Source organism: Apus apus, chromosome 5 (assembly GCF_020740795.1).
Source record: "Apus apus isolate bApuApu2 chromosome 5, bApuApu2.pri.cur, whole genome shotgun sequence".
NCBI lineage: Eukaryota > Metazoa > Chordata > Aves > Apodiformes > Apodidae > Apus > Apus apus.
The window spans coordinates 42,986,929-43,008,939 of NC_067286.1; the positions used below are offsets into that span (position 1 = coordinate 42,986,929).

At 41.4% G+C, this 22,011-nt stretch overlaps 1 protein-coding gene across 11 annotated transcripts; it reads left to right on the top strand.

Annotated features, from left to right (window-relative positions):
* The first annotated feature begins 2,541 nt into the window (after positions 1-2,541).
* CIPC (CLOCK interacting pacemaker) lies at positions 2,542-21,767 on the top strand. Of its 11 annotated transcripts, XM_051621686.1 has the most exons (5): positions 2,543-2,637; positions 3,187-3,355; positions 5,461-5,635; positions 6,515-6,684; positions 10,094-14,490. In XM_051621686.1, the coding sequence occupies exons 3-5, from the start codon at positions 5,569-5,571 to the stop codon at positions 10,970-10,972; spliced, it is 1,116 nt and encodes a 371-aa protein (XP_051477646.1). In that variant the 5' UTR covers positions 2,543-2,637; positions 3,187-3,355; positions 5,461-5,568; the 3' UTR covers positions 10,973-14,490. The 11 variants fall into 11 exon arrangements, 9 of the variants coding, with proteins under 9 accessions (XP_051477643.1, XP_051477646.1, XP_051477647.1 ...); XM_051621683.1 differs by lacking the exon at positions 3,187-3,355 and having other exon boundaries at positions 2,542-2,637; XM_051621687.1 differs by lacking the exons at positions 2,543-2,637; positions 3,187-3,355 and adding an exon at positions 2,689-3,028.
* Positions 21,768-22,011: the final 244 nt, after the last annotated feature.

Here is a 22,011-nt window from a genome sequence, read left to right on the forward strand (position 1 = left end):
AAGTTAGACTTGGTTCAATAAAGGGAGATTAATAAAGCCGATGAATATTTGCAGACTAACTTAATGCAGTACCTACTAAATTGTATTTTGTCTGTGATAGCAAATTAAATCAGTGAGCATATGAGGAAAAGAGATTAGTACATGGTGTTTTCAGAGACCTCACCTCTCCAGTTCAGACAATGTATTACGAAACCACATTATTCTTCTGACCTGGCTATGCTTTACTTCCGAAGTTTGCCAAACGTTTATTCTACCACTGTGCTGGGACAAAACATTCTTTGTTCCATAACCATTTATGAAGTCCATTTCTCAACACCTGTATTAATTGTTCAGTAACTACACAAGACCTATTATTTAACTACCTCATTGGATAAATACTTGCTTTTGTCATTCTTAAGCCATGAAAGATGATTTATGCATCTTTTCCTGGAAGAAGAGATCTGACACTTTTTGAAAATGTAAGTGTTGAAACACCTAAACTGAGTAAACATGCAATGACACATCACCCATATTCCTTTCACTCTTCTCCTGTTGTATGACAAGAATAAACAGGGAAGTGAACAAGAAGCTCATATTCATTTGCCAAAATGCTCACCTTTAGGATAAACAAACCACAGTACAACATAAGAAAAAAGAAAAACATCCTGTTGCCACTGACAGTAATCACTGAAAGCACACATTAAATGAGAGCTTGTATCAATGAAGAATCAAATGCAAAAAGACTGAGATGCTATGAAAGGAAAAGGGAGAGAAGGAACAGTTACAGAAGTAGTATTACAATATACAGTAGTATTATTAGGAGAAAGGCATATTTTGGAGCAGAGAGAATTCAGCTGATAATGCTCAATATAAACCTAAGGTTTAAATCAACTCAATACAGGTGATAAAATTTAGTTTATATTTAACTAAGGTTTACCTGGACTATGCAGAACTCCTCTATTAAAGAGTACAGTGTTTCAGTTCTCCTACCTGCTGCCCCTTGGACTGAAGGCCTGGTATCACACATTCCAGATCGGTTCTGAATCGCCTGAACTGAACAGCAGGTTGTCTGTCCCAAATAGACTGTTCACTCTCTGATGAGCTGCTTATAGTGAGCACCCACACATACTCCATATCCTGAGAAATCTGGTCTATCTGGAGAACAGCAAGGACTGTTTCTGGGGATAAGGCAACCAGGACCATGCCTGAGCAAATATCATGATGCAACAGCATTCTTAGCATGCTTTTCCTCAGAACCCAAATGTCCTGAACAGTAATGGGTCCAAATCCACAGTCTAGAGATCACACATCTCACCATACTGTCTAGATTTAACTCTGAGCCAACTCTGGTATTTAAATACTCAAGAATACCTCCCAGGAATATGTGTCACTAGCGTTTTCTCATAGCACTTGGGATTAGTAGTACTGGAATCAGCTCTGTGTCACATTTTCAAAATGACAGTATGATTTCACATAATCCCAGACACATTTATGTTACATTTGATAGGTTGTTCATGAGACTACATGGAGATGAAAGATCCTTTTCTTTTTCACTTAGGAATGTATTAGATTATGTTGATCTTTGTAATCAGCGTGTTTCAGGTTCTGTAACAAGAGTATGGTAACAATGAAAGTGTTTCTTTCATCCGCTTCTGTTCAGGGAATTCATTGTGTCTTTGCTCAGCCCTTCCATGCAGCCATTTCAGTTTAATGAAATGGCTTTTACATCCAAATGCAAAATACTCTTGACAGGCTTGCAGGTGCTGGTAGTGTTTACAGTTTTCAGAATAGCTATTCTAGTTGTATTCATCGAACCAGAGGATTCACTTCCTCCTGCTCATTTGCCCTTCATTTATACGCAGTTCATGGAAAGCAAATCCACATTTCACTATGTTTTATTTACCAAACATGTAGAATAAGGGTATCTTTTACTCATGACAGCTCCTTCTTTTGCCGTGTTTTCCCTCTTTGAGATAAGTTTTAAGCTTTTGGAGCTCTTTGGTGCCGCTTTCCTCATTTTCTCAGCGGCTGTCAGTGTGTGTTTTTGCTGCCATCTCTCACTCTCGGGGCGAGAGGGGCTCTACCAGGCCCAGGCTCTGTACACAGGATCTCACGGCTTCGCACGGCTCCCAGCACCCTCTCTGCTCTGGGGCGCCTCAGAAGGCCAGGCCCCCGCACCTTTGCCCAGCCAGGTGGGGCAAAGCCAGCGGAAGGCACCCGCACCCATCAGGACGCTCGTTCCGCCACGTCCCCGGCAGCCGCGGTGGGATGGGCCGCCAGGAGCCTTTCACAGCCAACATGGCGCCGGGCCCTCTCCCCGAGAGGCCCTGCCCGCAGCCGCGGCTGCCCCCGCGCGCCCCGCGCCCCGCGCCCGCCCCCAGGGCGCGTGCCAGGGGCCCCCGCGCAGGCCCCGCCCCCGCAGCCCCGGCCCGCGCCACGCCGCCTCGCGCCGCGCGCCCGCGCGCCCCCGCCCCGCAACCAGCGCGCGCGGGGCTGGGCGGGCCGGGGCAGGCAGGCGCGCTGTGCGCATGCGCAGCGGGGCGAGCCCGGCGGCAACTTCCCCGTTGCGCGGTGGGCTGGCCCGGGCGCGCGGAGCCCCGGAGCGGCGGCGGCTGCGCATGCGCGGCGGCGGCCCCGGAGCGGCGGCCCCGCGCCCAGGTGAGGGGGGGCCCGGCCCGGCCCGGCCGGGACAGAGCGGTGGCAGCGGCGGGGCCTGGGGGTTCCCGGCCATCGCCGGGGCCCGCCGCGCCGCGCCGTGCGGCAGGACGGCGGCTCGGGTCCGAGAGCCGAGTGGTTCGGGCCGCCTGCGCGGCTGCCTCTTCGTGCTGGGCCCGCTGCGGGGGTTCCGCGCCGTGCGGGCAGAGCCCCGCGGCTCCCCGGGCCTGGCGTGCGGGCGAGGCAGCAGGAAGGCGGCCGGGCGGGGTGGACTTTGGCCCGGTGCCTCCCGCCGGCGCGGCGCGGAGCAGCTGCTGCCGGGCCCCGGGGCAGCTCGAGGGCTCCCGGGCCGCGTCCCGGGGCAGCGGCGCCTCGGCTGGGATCGCTTTCCGTTGTGAGTTTGTGGGTGCTTTGCTTTTGTTTCTCCTGTGAGGGAGGAGAAGAAGATGTGCCTGCCCCTCCCAGAGCTCACCTTGGTGCGAAGCTAGCAGAGGGGCTGTTCTAACTTCACGTACTTCTAGCTCTCTTTTTCTAGTTCTGTCTTTTTTACAGGATAGAATCGATGCATATCACTTTCTGTGAAAATACGTTTGTTTCGGGAGGGGCTGAGTAACGAAGATGCAGATCAGGACTTAACCTCATTCTAAACCTCGTCTGCCATTCCAGGGATAGTACCTAGGTTGCTCTTCCATAGCTGTGTTTGTTCTACAGCTGTTAGCAGGTAGGCAGGTGTGACTAAAGATGGAAAGTAAAAATCATGCAAATAGCTACTGAAGAAATTATCTTCTGCTGAGCATTGCCCTGTGTTTCTTGTCGTTATGTAGGCAGCCACCCTGCCCTAGCACTGTTATCTAGCTTAGGGAATTTATTACTGGAAGTGCCAAGGCTCAAGATCTTGGAGCAGAATTCTGACAACTAGTTGTCAGGACCTTAAGAAGAAACTTGTGTTTTGGGGTAGATCATTACAGAATGTGCTGCAGTGTCATTTGAAGTAGCCTGCACCAGATTCTCCCATTAGTGTGGGAGTCTCCAGTGCAAGATGGCCTGGCTGTGATGTGGACTCGTGAGTTCCTGTATTTGTGATTTAATTATACAGCTCTGACATGGGGCACATCTCCAAAGGCTTGCTTCATAGAAAAGTAAGTTGTACAAATAATATTGAACATAATATCTGCACTTCATCCTGTCTTATTTCTGTTAGTCAAATTCTCGACAACCTTCTTTAAGAGAAGGAAAAACTTATCTCTGTTTTTACTGAAGTCTCCCTACTCTCAGGAAGCAACTGAAGGTTGTAACAAGTATGTAGCATTGGGAAGCCATAATGTAACTATACATGTTTCTGCTTTGCATAGCTTTTAGTTTCAGCATTCCTGTGTACTCTTTCCGGGTGTGGGAAGAACAGGGCGTTTCTAAGGCTATGTCTCCCGTAGGAGTGCATTGCAGGTGTAGTATGTGCTGTGCCTGTAGCAGTGTGGATTTCTTTAGCCCCAGCATGTTCTCAGATCACTTACTTTACTCGTGAAAGTGAAACAGACTGTGTTGACAAAACCGCAGCTTTGCAGGTTCAGCTGTATTTGTTGCATGGGCTTTAGCCAGTACATCTGACTTGTTTTGGGACTCAGTCCCTGGGATAGATAATTTTTTGCAAGATAAATACAGCCTGAGCAACTTAATTCTTGAAAAAATAAAGTATTAATAGCCTTTAGCTTTTATTTTATTTGGGGTTTTTTGGCTGGAGAAACATGACTAATACAATAGTTTTATATCTACATTTCATTCTTTGAATAATTCAAGATATTTCTATTCTGAAAGTCTCCAGCTAGCTCACTGTCAGTGCAAAAAGAGATATGCAGCCATCTCACTTGACTCAGAGGGGTATTGATTTAGTTACAGATAACAACCATACACTTAGTATCTACTATTTTATCTTGGTTACCAATGTTGTTGAACTTCTTAGGGCGTTATGTTTTTAGCAGATAAAGAAGTCACCTTCCTGTTTCCCAAATTTTGTCCGTACCGTTGGACAGAATTCATAACAGTTAGAAATGACTGAACCTACCGTGTACTTTTACTCAGTAATTTTAAGTATGAAATGATACTACTTCAGATAATGCAGTAAGATTGGCTGACCTGTGCTCTGTAGTCCGACTTGCTCAGCCACTGAAGAAAGGAGTTAAATGAGATGGGTACATCTGCCCCCTTCAGCTGCATCTGTGTCTTCTTCAGTAATTCTAAAATACCTTTGATTCATCCATAGCATTCACAGCACTAGTAAACAATAAAAACAATTTTTAAGAAGTAAAATATTTGTACTATGTTTCTGCTTCAATTAATTTCTTTCTTCCTATGCCTTAGGTTTTTTGGCATCTTTTAACCTACCCTAAAGGACTCAACAGCCATACCTAGTATGATACTGTTCTCTTGTTGGTGGAGGGGACTGAAAGCCTGTATCATGGAAACTTTCCTGCAACTTTAAAAAATCAGCCACAGGAAAGCTTTAGTCCAGAAGATCCTACAAGTAATGTGATGGTTGATTCAAAGAATTGTTGCCTGTATTTTCTACTCTGTAAGGTGTTATTAAACACGCATAGTTTAGAGATTTTTACAGGGAATAAACTGTGGTTTTATAGGCAAGCCTTTGCTAGCCTAAGTGTGTGATAAGCATCACAAGTATTAAGCTAGGAGTTTAACAGAATTCTACAGATTATTTAACAGATGCAGCAAACCAGATTTCCATAAGGATAAACGTGGCCTTTGTTACCTTGTACTGACCAAACGTTCTTTAGATTCAAATAAAGTCTCTTTTGTTCTTAACTGTTTTGGTAGTTCCTCAATGGAAAAGGTGTTAGAAACGGCCTGTGGCACTATGGAAGCATGGAGACAAAATAGTCATCTGTGGAGACCCTCAAGGAACTACTGGGGAAAGTGATCAAAATGAAGAGTTTGAACCATCGCGTCAGGATGGCGGCGGCTGAATCTGACAAGGACTCTGGATATTCAGGTTTGGAAAAACACTACATTGCCTTTTTTTATCTTACCTTGCTCAGACTTTTATTGGTGATGTTTGACAGATCTGATTCTAGCACCCTACACTTTGTGACTCGTTACCTTAGAAGGCCTTTGAATGCAAGACATGTTGCATATGCAATTATCCTACCATCAAATCTTTTTAGGTTGGAGCTTTATGTAGTTATGAAGTTCATTGTGTGAATTTGAATGGCATGGGAGTTTAAAATGTGCCTGATAAAGAAATGAGGGGAAGAATCTCAGATTTCAGAGTCTACAAGTAGGGATGGCAAAATTACTTTGTTTTTTGGAGTGATGAATGAACTGTTGTATTATGCCATCTGATGTCTCTTAAGACTTGACCAGGTGGTCAGTAGAGCGTGATAAACCAGAGAGTAATTGGTATAACATGAGTAAAATATACACACAGTGTGCCATTTTAATACTCAGTAAAACTGTACAAAGATTACCTTTGAAATAAAAAAAAAAAAAGCTTTTGTGAGAGATACCTGCCTCATTAGGGTTGTAGATAGAAGATTTCAAGACACTCAATGTCTTCAACACAGGCTGTGGCAATGCTGGAGCCAGTAGTTCTTTCCTGTGCCGAGTTTTAGAGCAGTCTTCATGGTAGTGGACAGTCACTTGCAGACTTAATTCAGAAGAACAGAAAGTAATAGATTTTTTTTGGAAGACAATATCTGCATGAAAACTGGCCTGAAATATAGTCTTTTATTAGTGTTATCAGTCTTCCAGAACTAAACTCTCATGTTCTTTGTGGCATGGTTGAAAGGAGGCGGCAGAATAGTAGAACCAAGAGGAGCTAGTAATTGTGCTTCATGTGAAACAACTAACAGCTGAATTCTACATCTGGCAGATGGAAGTTCAGAATGCCCAAGTGCTATGGAGCAGACTGACTCGGAGGATGTGCTGAATGCCTTGTGCTGGAATGCAGAGGATGGGCCTTGGCAATGCCCAGTGACCACGAGCAGCTCCTTTCCTGCACTTTCTCCTATGGTTGTAATGAAAAATGTCTTAGTTAAGCAGGTGGGAAGAAATAATATATTGAAAAAATATTTCATGTCCTAAGATTGTTGTGGTTTTAAACAAATATTTTTCCTTTAAAAAATATTTTACAAAGTTGTTGCAGTCTAGTAAATAACTGATAACCTGAAAAATTCTGTTGTGAGAGCCTGTTCTCTTTAGGGGCAGCTAGAATCACTAAGATGAAAATAATGTGAAATGAAGCAGTTATTCTACATTTACTTAAACCTCGTTGTCTCAAAGGGATCCCTCCAAAAGTAAATCTTTAAGAATGTTATGTAAATAGTACCAAAGATCAAACAAACAAAAAAAAGTTTTTCCTTTTGAGAACAGGTGTTTACTTTTTCATTCAATAGAGACAGTCAAGTAGGAGGATTGGTTTTGCTTTTTAGTTCTTAGCTCCTAGCAGTGCTTTACATGCAATGGGAAACTCTAATCCAGAATGTTATAAATGAAAAAAACTAAACCCATATCTGAAGTTAGTTATGCTGTTTTACTTTAACAGTTGTTTCTCTTAATTGCATGTAATGGCTCACATTGCAACAAAATTATGTCCTATTGATGTCCTCCAATATATTGTTAGGTGTTGTTTCTCCAACACCTCTGTGAGATTTGTAACTTTTACATTGTAGCAGAAGATACAAGAGCTCCAAGTTCAAAGTATTGCCATATTATTAGGCCTCTTGTTTTGTGCTCAGCCACATTTTTGCAGCAGAGCAGAAGTTCTTCAGCATTTTTTATTAGAATGCTTCTGACCTTACAGTGAAAAGTGGAAGAAAGAATATACATCCTGATTCTTTTTCTCCTGAATCTGATATGACAAGAAGCAAAACCTATTAAAATACTCTGTATCAGTGATAACACAGGTATGGGTTTCTGTTAGTATTTCGCAGATTATGCATTTGTGGGGGAGATGGTCATAGTCATGTTTCTAGATGTGTGGACAAAATACTGTCTAAAAAGATGCCACAATTTTCATATAGTAGGGAGTAGACAAATTTCACCAGAGGTTGATAGCCTTTGGCCCAGAGCTCAGAAATAAAACACTGATTGCAGTGGTAGTGTAATGGTAAACTCCAGGTTGTGTTGAAACCAGTTAGGAGAAGTATCTAATAATAAGTATCTTTTATACTTTTATATATATATATATATACACACACACGTTTTAAAAGTTGGTAATGTAGCGAAAAAGGAATTTGAGGAGGAAGAGTTGGTGTTAGATAAAATTACCAGACTGTTCTCTTGAACAGTGTGTTATTACATCCAAGTCTAACTACGAATGGTTAAGAACAGTAAGGTTAAATTGAAAATAGTTTACTGCAATAAACAAAAGCAGTAAGTGTAGGTCAGAATAATAATGAAGTGTCTTTCTGCCTCTTTCCATTATGCTTAGTTACTTCAGATAGTCATGCTGGTTGTCTTTGCAAAATGATCTTGTCAGCACAGCGCTCAGTTGGGCTTGCTACACACCCCCCCCCAAAAAAAAAAAAAAAAAAAAAAAGCATCCAGTTACTGCTGTTTATTTTTTCCAGTTTCAATTTCAATCAGCATCATCCTTCTGTCTTAGAACCACTGTGATCCTGTGCAGTGGTGGTCACCTGCTGTCCCAGTTTCAGAGTGTAGCAGCTAACGATAATATTACTAAAAAAAATACCAAGCAGGGAGTAATTCTCTGAGAGACAGTCCTGCTTGTGGGGCAGGGTTTCTGTAAGTCTTGTAAAAGTCCTTAGTAAGTGGGAAGGTTTTTAGATAAGTGACACATGTAGGCCGTTAGCTTTCACTTTAAACAAACCAAACAACCAAAAAACACTTCAAAGAATTATTAGAATAGACATGTCCTTCTCTACTAAAAATGAGATTCTGGGTGAGAACAAGAGCAGAATGCAATGTGAGTGGAAAGAAGAAAGTACATAACAGACACAGGAAGAAACAATAACAAGATAAACAGTTACACTGCTCTTTTGGCCTCAGATATTTTAAGGCTTCACTGGGCTAGATACTATACAGTTGTGTAGTAAATGACAGCTTCTGACCCCAAAACCTTGCTCCTTAAGGCTGCATGTTCTGTCCTGTGTTTGTATAGCCATGGTATTTAATACTTCCTCTTTTGATTGTGTTTGTCCTTCTGTTACAAGGTAGTGATATTTATTTTTTACAGGTAGTTGTTCTGTATTCCTATTCCACAAGCATCTTGCCCACTGAACTAAAGAAATTATGTGTCAGAGTAGGTAACAGAGTCTCATCTCCAAGTCTCAGTGTTCTCAATAGTGGATAACTAACTTTTGACAAGTCCTTTTCTGGGGAAATGGGACTTCAGCAAAGCATGTTGGCAGTTGCCAGTTTAAATCTTATTACACTGGGGGAGAGGATTTCAGATGACTAAGGTTAGTACCAAAAATAATAAAAGGTATTTGTGCTAGCTAAAAACTGCCTTGAGCAGGTCTGCCAGTAGCTTTCCAAGTTGAAGGGACTGGAAAAGTATCTGACAGTATATTGGAATAGTGGTAGTGGTGATGAGTTAGAATATATTAAGAAGTGAGATTTTGCTTCAGAAAGAAGTATCACTTACTGGGCCATTCAATATGCTTGGAAAAAAACAGGCTTACTTTTTGGCCAGGAGATCTCATGAAGATCCTTAGTAATGTATTGAAGGAAGAGGTAATGCCTTGTAAAAATGGATCTATTCCTCTGTATTGCAGAATATGGCTTGTGGGAGGGAGTAAAAACTTGGGCATTTTTCTTGAAGTACACAACTTCTAAGGTTTATCAATACACACTGTTTCACCAGAGGTGTGGAGATAAACTGTTCTGGGCTTACAACAGATTTTTTTCCTTACGTTGGTTGGTATTCAGCTTTTTTTTTTCTACTTTATGGTTTTAAATTTATTGAAAATGTACTTAAGACTTGCAAGACTTGCTCAACAGCTGTTGTCTGTTTTAAATAACCATTTCAAAAGCTTGCTATAGTAATAAAATTAACAAGATTAGAGATACTTTCTTTGACTCTGTTAAAATATTTCATCACCACAATGCTTAATTATTTTTCAGCTTTTCTCTACACTTGTTGTTTGACCCCTAGTCTAGGTCAAACTTTTACATGAGCATTGTACAGTATAAGCATGCACTGTAATCCTCATTTAGGAAAGCATGTATAAATTCAGTTTTAATTGTTTTCAAATGTAACTGCTCTTTGATAGTAAAAGTTTTGTGGATTACGGCTTTCTTTCTAGTGCTATGCTCTGTTGTCAGAGAAGGATGAGTTTGATGGGAAACTGTTCAGAACTTATTAATTGCATAGTGTATATCAAATATGGAGAAATGGCATGGTTTACCTGTTGCGTTTAAGGCTTTTTTATCCTCTTCTGTGATGCTGTTGTGAAACTTCTGTTTTTTCCCTGTTTGTGCTGCTCAGGGGAGTTCATCACAGCTTCAGTCTTGGACTGTGCAGCCATCCTTTGAAGTGATTCCAGCTCAGCCACAGCTGGTGTTTCTTCGGCCATCAATCCCACCTCCCATTAACTCTCGCCCTGTTGGGAAAAAGAGAAATGACCCCACTAATTACCTGCCCATCCTGAATTCTTACCCTAAAATAGCACCACAGCCCTGCAAAAGAGGTCATTCCTTTGATCTAGAAGAACGTCAGGAAACCAGTTGCCATAAACGACTCTGCACAGAAGAGCCCAAGATGGAGACTCCTCCTGTTTCGAGGTGCATGGGCTTGCCTACTAGCCCTTTTGCCCACCTACCAGTTAGCTTTAAGACCTCTCAGGATTCAAACCAGCAAAGTTCTTCAACTCTGGTGACAAGTGGAAAACTCTCAACTCTTCCTGGGTTTCATCGTGTTTCCAGTGACACTCAGAAAGTCCCAGGTTTGACTCCCCGTTTGCCTTTTGGAACTCTGCAGGCCACAAAGTGCACTCCTCAGGAGAGTGAGGGTGCAGCACAGACTACAACGCAGTCTGCAGTGTGGAGCCCCCCATTGATACCAGATGAGATTTGCACTACCCCTGAGCTGCTCTTGCAACAACAGAGCAAGTGCAGACGCTTTCAGAACACACTCGTTGTGCTACGCCGGTCAGGGTTGCTGGAGATCACTTTAAAAACCAAGGAGCTCATTCATCAGAACCAGGTGACTCAGGCTGAGCTGGACCGGCTGAAGCATCAAACACAGCTTTTCATAGAGGCAATAAAGAACAATGCCCCACAGTCGTGGGCAGAGCTAGAAGCATCTCTAACAGGATCTGATAAAGCTGATAGCAACCTTGAAGACCCCACTTATCCCAACATGTAGTGAAAAGGTACATAGCTGTTGATAAGTTATTTCTGTGCCTCCGATTTCTTGTCTCAAGCTTTTACTTGAGTGTTTTCTGAGTCCAGAACTTGGGAAGTGGCATGCCATTAACAAGTTGTCTTCAGAGCCAGTTTCAGGTCTGGAATAGCATGGTGGAGCCTTGACAGAATGGGTACTTACTCCTTCAGCATGACTTTGAACTCCATGCTAACTCTGCTTTCTTGGACTTGGGAATCTTGGATGTGCTTTGCTGGTATGTTACCATTCTTGCACTAAGACAGTCATTTGCAGTATTCTGCAAGGAAGTATCTTCAGATAGTCAGTTCTGAGAATGGAACAGCAGAACAGGCCCCAGTATTGGGGCATCATCAGTTTCAAGTAGATGAAGAGAGCTGGTGTGAGGAGAGGAAATACTGGTGGGGTAGTATCTTTAGGCTGTTGCTGTCTTTTGTTGTAGCAGCATCTTGCTTTGGGTTTTCAACACATTTGAATTGGTGGAGATCTGCTTGTGCTGAAGCAGCATTCTATATTCATTGCAGTCTTTGGTTAAAGTGATGAGAGTCTTAGGACCCAAGTGGAATGATGTGTTTTGGTGAGTATACTTTTGATTGGATCTATACAGTTGAGTGACTGAAAATCACAAGGCTTACACCAGGAATGTTTATTTATTAGCCATATTTACTAATGGCTGACAAGTGTACAAGGCAAGTGGCTTTGTATTTTCTCCATACCTAACAGATTAGACACTGTTATTAGACTGCAATGAATTCCTTTTTTTGAAACAGTACAAGAAAGATACCAGGATTCATTTTGCAAGACTATTATTTTATATGCGTATCTTTAGTTTACAAGCCCAAACTCCTTTTTTTTCCTGTGAAATCAGATTGTTAAGTATTAAAAAAACAAAACAAAACAAACAGGTGAAAGGAAAAGGAGCCTAATGACTTGTGGTGAAACAAATCTGTCTCCCATCCCCCTTCTCTCTATTCTTTATTTAGAGAAATCAGATTAGTGTACCTGAACAAGAAGGGAGGCTGGGATGAGTGGAGAGGAAGGGGAAAAAAAAGAGCAATGTCAGCTTGGGTGATCTCAGTAAACATTTTATCTACCTGAGTTTGAGCTTAAAAAAAATAAAATAACATTTTTCCTTCACATATATTTATATATTATTCCTAGCCTGCTTGCCTTGAGATATAGCTAACATCACTGTATGCATAAGGTATTGGGCCTTACTAGTAGAGATCCACAGTAGTCCTGTTACAAAAACTGTTCTACAGACATTTATTTCACTTGAGTTTATTTAGACACTTAACTATGTCACTGCCTCCAGTCTGAAGGCTTTTTTCAGAGATAGTCTATGTAAAGAACTAAAAATGGCTTTTTTTAAAGAATGTTGAGGAATCTGGGTTGTTTATGATATGGTCCTTTCTGTGTGACAGTGTTTTCAAAAAATTGTGCCGTGTAGGTGACTGGGTATTTTGATGATCGCTTTCTGTCATCTGTTTCAGATTCTGAAAAAAACTTGAAAGTGGAGTGGATGTCTTGCTAATTGGTGACTAGACCTTTTAATTTTCTGATGCCTCTGGGAATCAATATTGCAGAAGACTGGAGAGTGCTTTTGTAGGCTTCCTCAACTATGTTAATTAGAGAAACTGTAAGGGGCTTCCCTCTTTTAAAAGTTTTCCCCCTTTTTAGACTGATGAAGAGAAATGCTGTACATGCCCCACACAGAGGAGAAATGTGAATCATATTTCTACTAGCCATAGGCCTAGAGGGAAATTTCAGGGCAGGATTTGCCTTAGTGGAGCTGTAGCAAGCTAAGAGCCATGCCTTCCATGGTATCCATGCCCACCTGCTGAAGACTAGTGCAGTACATGGGAACTGATTAAAAGAAAAGTGTTCATAGACTATGTTCTGTCATGTGGTTTATGAAATACACCTTCTGTAGTCATGCTTACTAGGATGTGTCATAACTCAGAGCCGCACCAAAACTCAGCCAGCAAACCCAGACGGCAGGAAGGCAGCATCATACAGTGTTATAATGTAGGACATAGACCATCTAGCTCTTCTGGAATCAGTTGTGATGTCTGTACCAGGTGACATTTGGCAGGATAGATGTGATGGTACCATACGTAGGCCATTTGTGAAAGAATCCCAAAAGATAAGCTTGTTTCTTCTGAGCTTACAGAAAGAAGAAGAGGCAGTAGGATCCATTGATCTTATACTTTTAATAGGCCTAGAGGTGAGGTGTGAGAAAATGCATAGGATATCTTTCCTACTTTTCCTAAAATTCTTATTCTACCCATTAAAAAGAGAGGAGAATTTGAAGGTCAGAATATATATATATATTTTAGAAAGTGATCCTCCTAGAAAAGGAGGTGATGAACTCAGGCTACCTAGAGAAGTCTCAAACCTAGCTGTTTGAGGCAAGAAAAAGTGAGTATAACGAGAACTTCATCCTATTTCCACTGCTCTGATAGAATAAAAGGAAGGAAAGATTGGCCTCTGACTTAGGGAGACTCATGCTGATGGAAATCTTTTCATAGTCCACAAAGTACCACATGTATTTTTTCCTTTGACAGCACTAGGCATGGGCTGAAGAGTGTGTCTTTATAGCTGATGGACCTTTCAGCTGGTATAGTTAGTATAAATACATATTCACTAAATTTGTAAATAAAGTCCATCAGCTGATTAGAAATCTTCTATTGGGTGTCAGTCCAGATTTAAATAGTATTTGCTGAATTAGAAAAATCCACTCTGAATGTGTAAATCTGGGGCCCCTGAGTACACATATCCCTAGATACTGCAGATCTTGATGCAACATCTATAAAAAAGGATGTTGAAGCCCTGTAGTGATAGATAGATACATCATCAAGTACAATTCTCTTCAGTTTCTCTTAGCTGCCTTTATTCCTAGTAGCCCTGATAAACCTTTAAACAATAAGGTTGTTTTTTTTCTTGGCTGCAATTTAATAAAATAGGTTAGCTTGGAACTGTGTTGAGAAATTTAGTTGACTACATTAGCACAAGAATAGGTCCTGAGTCTGGGCAGGATCTGGAAGTGGTCCAGTAGATTTGAGCGGAAACATTACCTTCTCTGACAGGAAACCTCTAAGCAATGAACTTATGTATTTTTTGACCTTTGAAGCTTCAAGACTTTACATTAACAAGGTAGCTGAAGACAGCTGTCCCAGTCTAAAGTCTATCGGATGGCCTTCTGGAGCTTCAGTTGTTGCTCACAACTCGCAGGCCTTCTAGTTTGATGGGACAGACAGACAGACTTCTTGTTTTCTATTAAGTTTTAATAAACGTTGATTTTTTTTTATTACTTTTACTATGTATTTTTGAAATTCTACTGCTCTAGGTGGAATGTAAACATTTTCTGTACTTTTGAAGTCCGTTGCCAGCTCTGAATACAGTAACCTAATAAGTCTGTTGTAGAACGTGACCTTTTTGCTAAAACTTTACAGAAACAGATTGTGAAATATGAAAGGAATAAAGTATGTACTTTAAAAGTTTGTGGGTTATTTGAGTGCTATTAAACTGCATGTTTCTTTGTTCCAAAGCATGCTTTGCATATAACTCAACAACAGGGTGTTGCTTGTGTGGGAAAGTGCAGATCCAAAAGTGATACTATGATGTATCTCTGTGAAGAGAGCCATGTGAGCTTTAACAGTGTGTATGAATTAAAGGGCCTCTGGGAAGAGCATGGTTAAAAGTGGGCCAAACAAAATACTAAAAATACATTGTCGTGGGTGACCATTGCCATAGATCTGTCATGAACAACCTGGAAGGACTTTTCCATCTCTGAACTGTTATCTCCATGCAATGACTATATATTATGCTCACCGCCTGTGCAGGATCAACTCCTACACTGCAGCTTAATCATGTCAGCCGGGTATGCAGAATTTCTAAATTGTGAAGTGACAATCTTGACTGCTTACTTGAGTAAAAAAATATACTCTCTCAACGAACATTCTTTAACTAAATCTGTATCGTAGCTTTTCAGTAAAACACATTTTTCAATATGTGACCATTTTTACTTGGTCTTTGCTCAAAGGTTATTCTTATGGTGAAAACTAAGTCGTCGTTCCTAGAATATCCAGCAGCCTATGGCATGAGATCCTGTGATAAGATACAAGATATTGTGGTTGAATTCTTACTTGGCACCAGACAAGTCAATAACTTTAATTTCATTACTTTGCATCCAAAAGGTGTGCCATCCATTGAAGAAATTCTATTCCTTGAGACTGGAAACTCATTGTTTGCAACTTTTGTATTTGTAGAAGGATGATTACAATTCAAGCAGGAAATCTTCAGGTCTCTACATCTCCTCTGGCTGGCTCTTTACATGCTGAAGTGTATTTGCAGCATGTCAGGCCTGTTCACCCTTTTTTCACTGAGGCCAAAAAGGCAAATTGCTTCTTTCAGCTGTCCTGCATCCATCTTCTTTTTCTTTCTCGTGGTACACAAACAGTCTGAAATGAGCAGTGTACCCCACAGGCTTGGGCTATGGCATCTCCTGGCATGCAAAATTTCTGACATCCACTAGGTTGAACAGAGCATGCTGTTACTGCTTTTGTTCTCTTAATTCCTGGGAGATAAATGTGAGGTCCTAATCTACACAATTATACGCTCTTGCTCTATGTAGGTGATGCTTCCTTTCAGGCCACGGTTTAATGCAACTATATAGCCCCAACTGTATTGCGTGGTCCAGTGTCCAAAATGCATGAGACTTCCCTTCCTAAACCTGTACCTCCTTTGAGGTATGCCATGACACAATTTTAACTGTTCCAGGTTAGCAGAAGGAAACACAATTTGCTCGGTCCACTCTCACGTAGATTGCAGTTTCCAACACTTATTCACATTCTTGTTTGAACTAAAGCCTGTTTTTAGAGAAAGCCTCCTGCTTTGATTTGAAAGCTCCCAGTGATGAAGAATCCACCCAAATTGTTAAAAATATAATTACTTACTGTTAAAAATGTGCCTCTTGCTTTGAGCTTGAATATGTCATCTTTCAGTATCCAGCTGTCATATCTTTTGCCTTTTGTCTGCTGAACTAAAGTGGATGCTGTGACGTTGCTTTTTTGACTGTAGGCATTTACAAACTGAACAAGTCATTCTTCAGCTTTCTTTTTAAAAGTAACTGACTAAGCTCTCAAATCTTTTGAGTCCTTTATTAATCTGTGACACTCTTCTTTGGATACTTCAAAATTCTTTAAAAATCTTTTTAATCGAAACACTAAAATACATGGCAAATCAGGATTGCTAAAAAGGGTCATGGAGTATTAACCCTCCCTACTGCTACTATACCTTATTTTTATAGTGGCCATGGCTTCAGATCGGAAGTCTAAATCATCCTTGGACCTGTTGCTTCTGCTATTGGTAGACCCCTGTCCTTTAAGTATGTTTCACACTCCTTTGAATGCAGTTTGCAGCCAGAAAGCAAAACAAACTTTAATAAATGACCAGTTCCATTCATTAGTTACCTCTGCTTCTCTTCCTTGAAACTTTTTCACCTTTAGAATTTAAAGGTAATTCCAGTTATTAAAAATAATGCCAAATTCAGTCAATAACCAATTTTATACCATTTTAAAAATAAGAGTAGAATATAGTGTTTAATAGATCTCTATCTGTTCAGAAACCATAGTTCTAATGCATTTCACACCATCTGGTTAGTTTTGTTTAATTCTGGCTTCAATCTGTGTCATGTGGCACACTGTTAAACCACCAGACGTATAAATATTATATCCCTGTTGGCTTTGTCCTCAACCAATTTTTAATTCTAGTTTATCAAAATAATAAACTGAATTTTATTTGACCAGCTCTATTTCTTACAAGCTTCATGAGTTTCAATTATATTTGCTTTCTGTGTCCCAGATTAATAAAAAATTATGGGTTATTCCATTATTTTCTCTCAGTTGTCCAGCCTATGTTCATTCAGAGCAGCCTACCTACCCACTGGAAAGCTGATGCCATATTAGTTCTTCCATCCCCTCAGTCCTTTGAAATCTTTCCTAATGATCTGAAATTCATTGAAATAGTGCTGGTGGTCCAGAATTCTTCGTTAGCTCCTGTTACATTTTCAATCACTACTTACTCAGACTTGCTGACTTAAAAATGTTTAATAACCGTTGTTTAAAATGTTCTGAATTACTTTTTGAACTGGAAATCAAGCTGCTGTCATGGTATGAGCAGAATACGTCTGGCTTCTTTCTAATTACTCAACAAAAATTTTTGTGAAATGCTTTTACTGTTCTGCACTGCAGCAATATAATTTCCATCTTGAAATGGAGCACTGCCAGCCTAAAGATTTCTTCTGCATCTCATACATTTTAAGAAACAGAGGAAGTGGACTTTCCAGGGCCAGAAAGGGAGTTTTCATTAACTTCTTCATTGTTTTCTTCTTGGTCTTACTGTGATTAAATGAATTGAGTTAGTTTAATGGAACTGGAATGCCTCTTACCATGACCACTTAGGCAACCTTACCTGTTTTCATGGCACTAGTAAGGGGATTTTTTAGGCCACTTATTTTAACCAGGACTAAGAAATCCAGTAACAGACAGAAAACCAGTTCTTACTGGTTTTTAATACATTGGTCTGCTTGAAAACTTAGTGATTTAAATTGAAAACTCCCATGTTTTTATTGGAAACAAAATGCGTTTTGTCTGGAAGCTTAGTGTTTTGTGACATTAGTCATAGCATTCATTTTTAAGTGACTGTCAAGCACTATGGAAATAGCCTGGACTGTGGAGGTGGGGGAAGATTTGCTTTTACCCTCCCTTTCTCCAGGATTGTTTTGGGTTGCCTGCCCAGGACACAGAACCCCAGCTTTGATGAGTGGTTCCATCACCTCATGCTGAAGAAGCAGGGGCCGGCATAGACAGACAAAAGTGCTCAATAGTTTGCAATGGAGGAGGAGACTAATAGAGAGCTCCTGAGTTAGTGGGGATGAAACAGCATCAGAGTTTCATCAAAAAACAGAGAAAATTGCTAACTCAATGAGTACAAAAAGCATTTTTCACCATATCCCTAAAAATTTTAATTTAAAAAACTAGCAAGTGTTTTGTTTGATGCAAAACATCACTGTACCAGATAGGCCTTGTTCTATATTCAATACAATGACTGTTTAGTAAGACAAGCAGTGTTTAGTGTGTAAAGTATGAAATAGGAGAGTAGGAAAGCTGTTTTATCCAGAGTGAATGTTAACAGTGCCTGGTGTTTTGTATTCTTGCTAAGTATTGTCTCTCATGCAAATGGTAATGCTATACAACATGTCCAAACACACTCAGAAGTCAGAATGGGTTAGTCTTTGTCAACATGAAGTTGGCTCTCACTGTTGAACACCCTATCACTGACCATGCTTGCAGCATGCTTGAGCAATAATGCTTCCTGAGAACACTCTGAAAGCAGGTTGCTGACATCAGTTGTGTGAGAAATGGACAGAAAGAATTCCAGTAACATTTGTTTCCACACTAATTGTGCAAGGAAGGCAAGTCTGAGCTTGAAAATAATAATCTGGATACTGAAACGCCTCCAGATGTACTATGGGAGCTGCAGCAGCACAAACTGGAACAGGGCAGAGCAGTGAACTGCCCTGAGGATCCATTGCTGTGGTGCTTTGTGTTCTGCAGTGACAGGGTGTGGGAGAGACTGGGGTGGGGGGTAGTTAGAGAGGTGATGCCGTTCAGAGCAGGGTATTGGTGCACAGATACACCAGTGGCCCTGACTAGTTTCTAGCAGTTCAAAATCAAGCAGGGCTGCCTGGACATGCACCTCATGGCTATGAGAAACGTTTGTCGCGCCAATGAGCAGGCCCACACAGATCCTTCAGCGAAGCACAGTTTATTTACATCCTTGCAAGAATGGGTGACCTAAGCAAGTAGGCAGACCTATAGCAAGGTGAATAACGGTTTATATTCCCTATTCCCGACGCAAAATTCCCTCCCCTGTTTCCCCACTGGCTGAGTACTCCAGGGTTTACAGCCTATCCGACGCTTCAAATTATCCTATAAGTTTTCCGCCCCTGTTTACACATTCCATTCTAGTAGTTTACTTTTTACCTTTTAAGGTAAAATTTTGACCTTTCTTGCCCTCTTGGCTGTCTTCCCAATTAACAATCTATTGGTGTCATCTTGCCCTGAAGAGAGCTTTGTTCGGCCTTATCTTGGGCCATAAATCCTTCTCCATGTTCAGATCCCCCAGATGGAGCCCAATTAAGTCCCTCAGTTTCTTGGGCCGTAAACCACTCTTGGAGTAATTGGAATGTGCAGACATCTCACTTATCTCAAGCAAACTATTATATTCCTAACACTAAAATATATATATGTGCTCAAACAAACTATATGTTCCTAACACTAGAATATATATGTATGTGAACAAAACCAACACTACGTTTCTAACACTAGAATGCAAAATCAACACTACATTTCATTTCTAACATGGCCAAAGGCAAAGGGTCTACTTCTTTGAAAGGCTGGGATGGAAAGATAAAACTTGCCTGCACATTGGAAGTGTTACCCTGTTCATTTTTTTCCACAGCCAAACTCAGAACAGTCACATTAGGCAAAACAGAATGATACATTGCCTCTGCCTGATCCTGGAGACAGCAAAGTTATGGGAAGCATTATTGCAGTTTCTAAGGCTTACTTTTTTTTTTCAAATTCCACTTCAGCAACTCAACACCTACCAGCCTGAGACTGGCTGGTCTGAGACCTGAGGCTGAGGTGACTAGAGCCATCTGATGTAAAAGGGGTTAGTTTACCAATGAGTTTAGTTGAGTGAGAGGAAGCAGATGAATGCTAATAAAATAAAAATTCTGAATTTCCAGGGGGTAAGGTTACTCTCCAGTATCACTTTTCCTGTTCCATGTCATTGTAATGTCTGTTTATCCACAGGTGAACACCTTAGAGGAGTACCTGCATGCTTGCCTCATCTTGCTGTTGTGGTGGTTGGTTCAGTAACAACCAAGCACCCAGTAGCCCTGCAAAGAGTCACTACTGCCTCTTAAAAAATAGGACAATAACAGTAACAGGCCACTGCCTGCATCTCACATTAGTATGGAGAAGGGTGGAAAACACCCCATCGTTCTCCACAGCTTAGCTTAACTTTGGGAATGCTTTTTAAATTTCTTTATCACACCCTGTTCTGATGCAAGATCAGTCTTTAGCACATAATTTTTCAGTAAATGAGCTACTGGGTCCATTTTAGTTCCCTTCAAAATAAGTGTGACTAAAAAAAAGTCTCTTTTTTGCCTGAAGTGTTTTCTGTTTGGGATTAGAACAAATATAGCAGCATTCTTTTCTTCTTGGACTCTTCTCATATTTTGTCGTGGCACCCAAGCTCCAGGTCAGAAATGCTCTAACCTGATGTGCTGGTTTGGTGGGGTTTCTTATATTGGAGGAAGGGCCCCAGGGGTGGCTCCTATAAGAAGCTGAGAAGCTTCCACTGCTCCAAAACCAGCCAAGGAGCCATTAGAGGGACAATAGATGTGCCTCTGCCATTAACATACAAAAGTACTGATGTAACACCTGAGAAGATCAGTGGAAGAAGAGCTGAGCCAGAGAGGCAGAGCAGTGCTGGTGGTTAGTGAGGAAGAAAGGGAAGAAGGTGCCCAAGCAGAAGTTTCCCTGCAACCCATGGCAAGATGGCAGCTTTTCCCCTGCACTCATGGAGGAACGTGGTGGAACATTCCCTGAAAGTGCCAGGAGGGTCGAACTTGTCCAGTAGACTTGGATTATGCAGCTGTGGAAGACCCCGGCGCCAGGGGAGGTGGCTGTTCCTGAAGGAGCCCATGACTGTGTGAGAAGCCCACACTGGAGCAGCTTGCTCCAGACTTCATGGGAAGGACTCATGAAGGAGAGGTTTGTGAAGGACCCTCTCCCATGGGAGGGACCCCGTGGGGAAGCAGGGAAGGACTGTAAGGAATCCTTCTTCCTGAGGAGGAAGGAGCAACAAGAACCACCAGCCTGTGAACTTAATCTAAACCGCATCCCCTGTCCTCTGTGTCACCGGGGGGAAGGAGGGAGGGAAACCAGGAACAAAGTAATTTGGGCCCAGGAAGAAGGGAGGAATGGGGTAACATATGCAAACCCTGCTCTTTGTGTTGTCTGTGTCTTGTGTGTGTTTGATTAGTTTGAAATTAAATTATTATTTTTCCCCAAGTTGAGTCTGTTTTGTCCGGGACCTTAATTGGTGAAGAACCCTCCTCGTCCTTTGTCTCGACCCATGAGCTTCTAGTTGACCTTTGTCTTTCCCATTCCATTGTGTGTGTGTGTGTGTGTGTATGAGTGAGCCGTGTGGATGTTTCTTTGTTGTCTTGTTAGGCGCAAACCACGACACCTGAGCTCACATAATGGCATGAACGCGATACTGGCAATTGTGTTCACCAAGTGCCGTTAGCACTGACATGTCTAACAAATGCTTTTGCCCTGGTATCTTTCTTATTAACTCAAAAAAGATCTTGATGTCCATGTGCAGTCTTGTTTTAGTGATTGCTATTGATGTTCCATATTTCCTTGGCATGACAAAGTGTTTGTTTTAAGTCATACACTATTGTCAATATACTGTAATTTTCCATTCCTTTTCTACAGTTTGAAGAGTCACATCAGGTAGGAGATTAAGAGAACTTTGACTGAGGAACTGTTCACCATATGACTGATGCCTAAAATCTCAGCAGTTTGAGGGGAAGAAAGTGGAAAAATATGAATTCCACGAAATGAATGCCTCAAGTAGGTGGCAGCTGTTAGTGAAGGAGAGCAAAGGCAAAAGAAAAGAATACTGAACAGCAATGCTACCAAGGTTATTTTCACAGATGTGTGAAAATAGATTTTAAGGTAACCATCCACCCAGTGTCCTAAATCTGTTTTCCAGGTTTCTTCTTAAAACTCTGGACACTGTATTTTTAACCAGAAAGATATTTTTTTCCCATTTGATCTAGATGTATAAGCTGAAATGTATCTCAGCAGCGGAGATTAACTCACTTGCTGCTTTCATGGAGTTCTTGCTCTTCTCCCCTCCTCTTTCCTCCAGCTGAAAGG

Bases quoted from the DNA above. Each gene is read 5' to 3' on its own strand.
- CIPC (XM_051621683.1), top strand. From the start codon at position 5,569: ATGAAGAGTTTGAACCATCGCGTCAGGATGGCGGCGGCTGAATCTGAC. The intron at 5,636-6,514 runs GTTTGGAAAAAC...TACATCTGGCAG, and splicing joins CAAGGACTCTGGATATTCAG to ATGGAAGTTCAGAATGCCCA. The intron at 6,685-10,093 runs GTGGGAAGAAAT...TGTGCTGCTCAG, and splicing joins AAAATGTCTTAGTTAAGCAG to GGGAGTTCATCACAGCTTCA.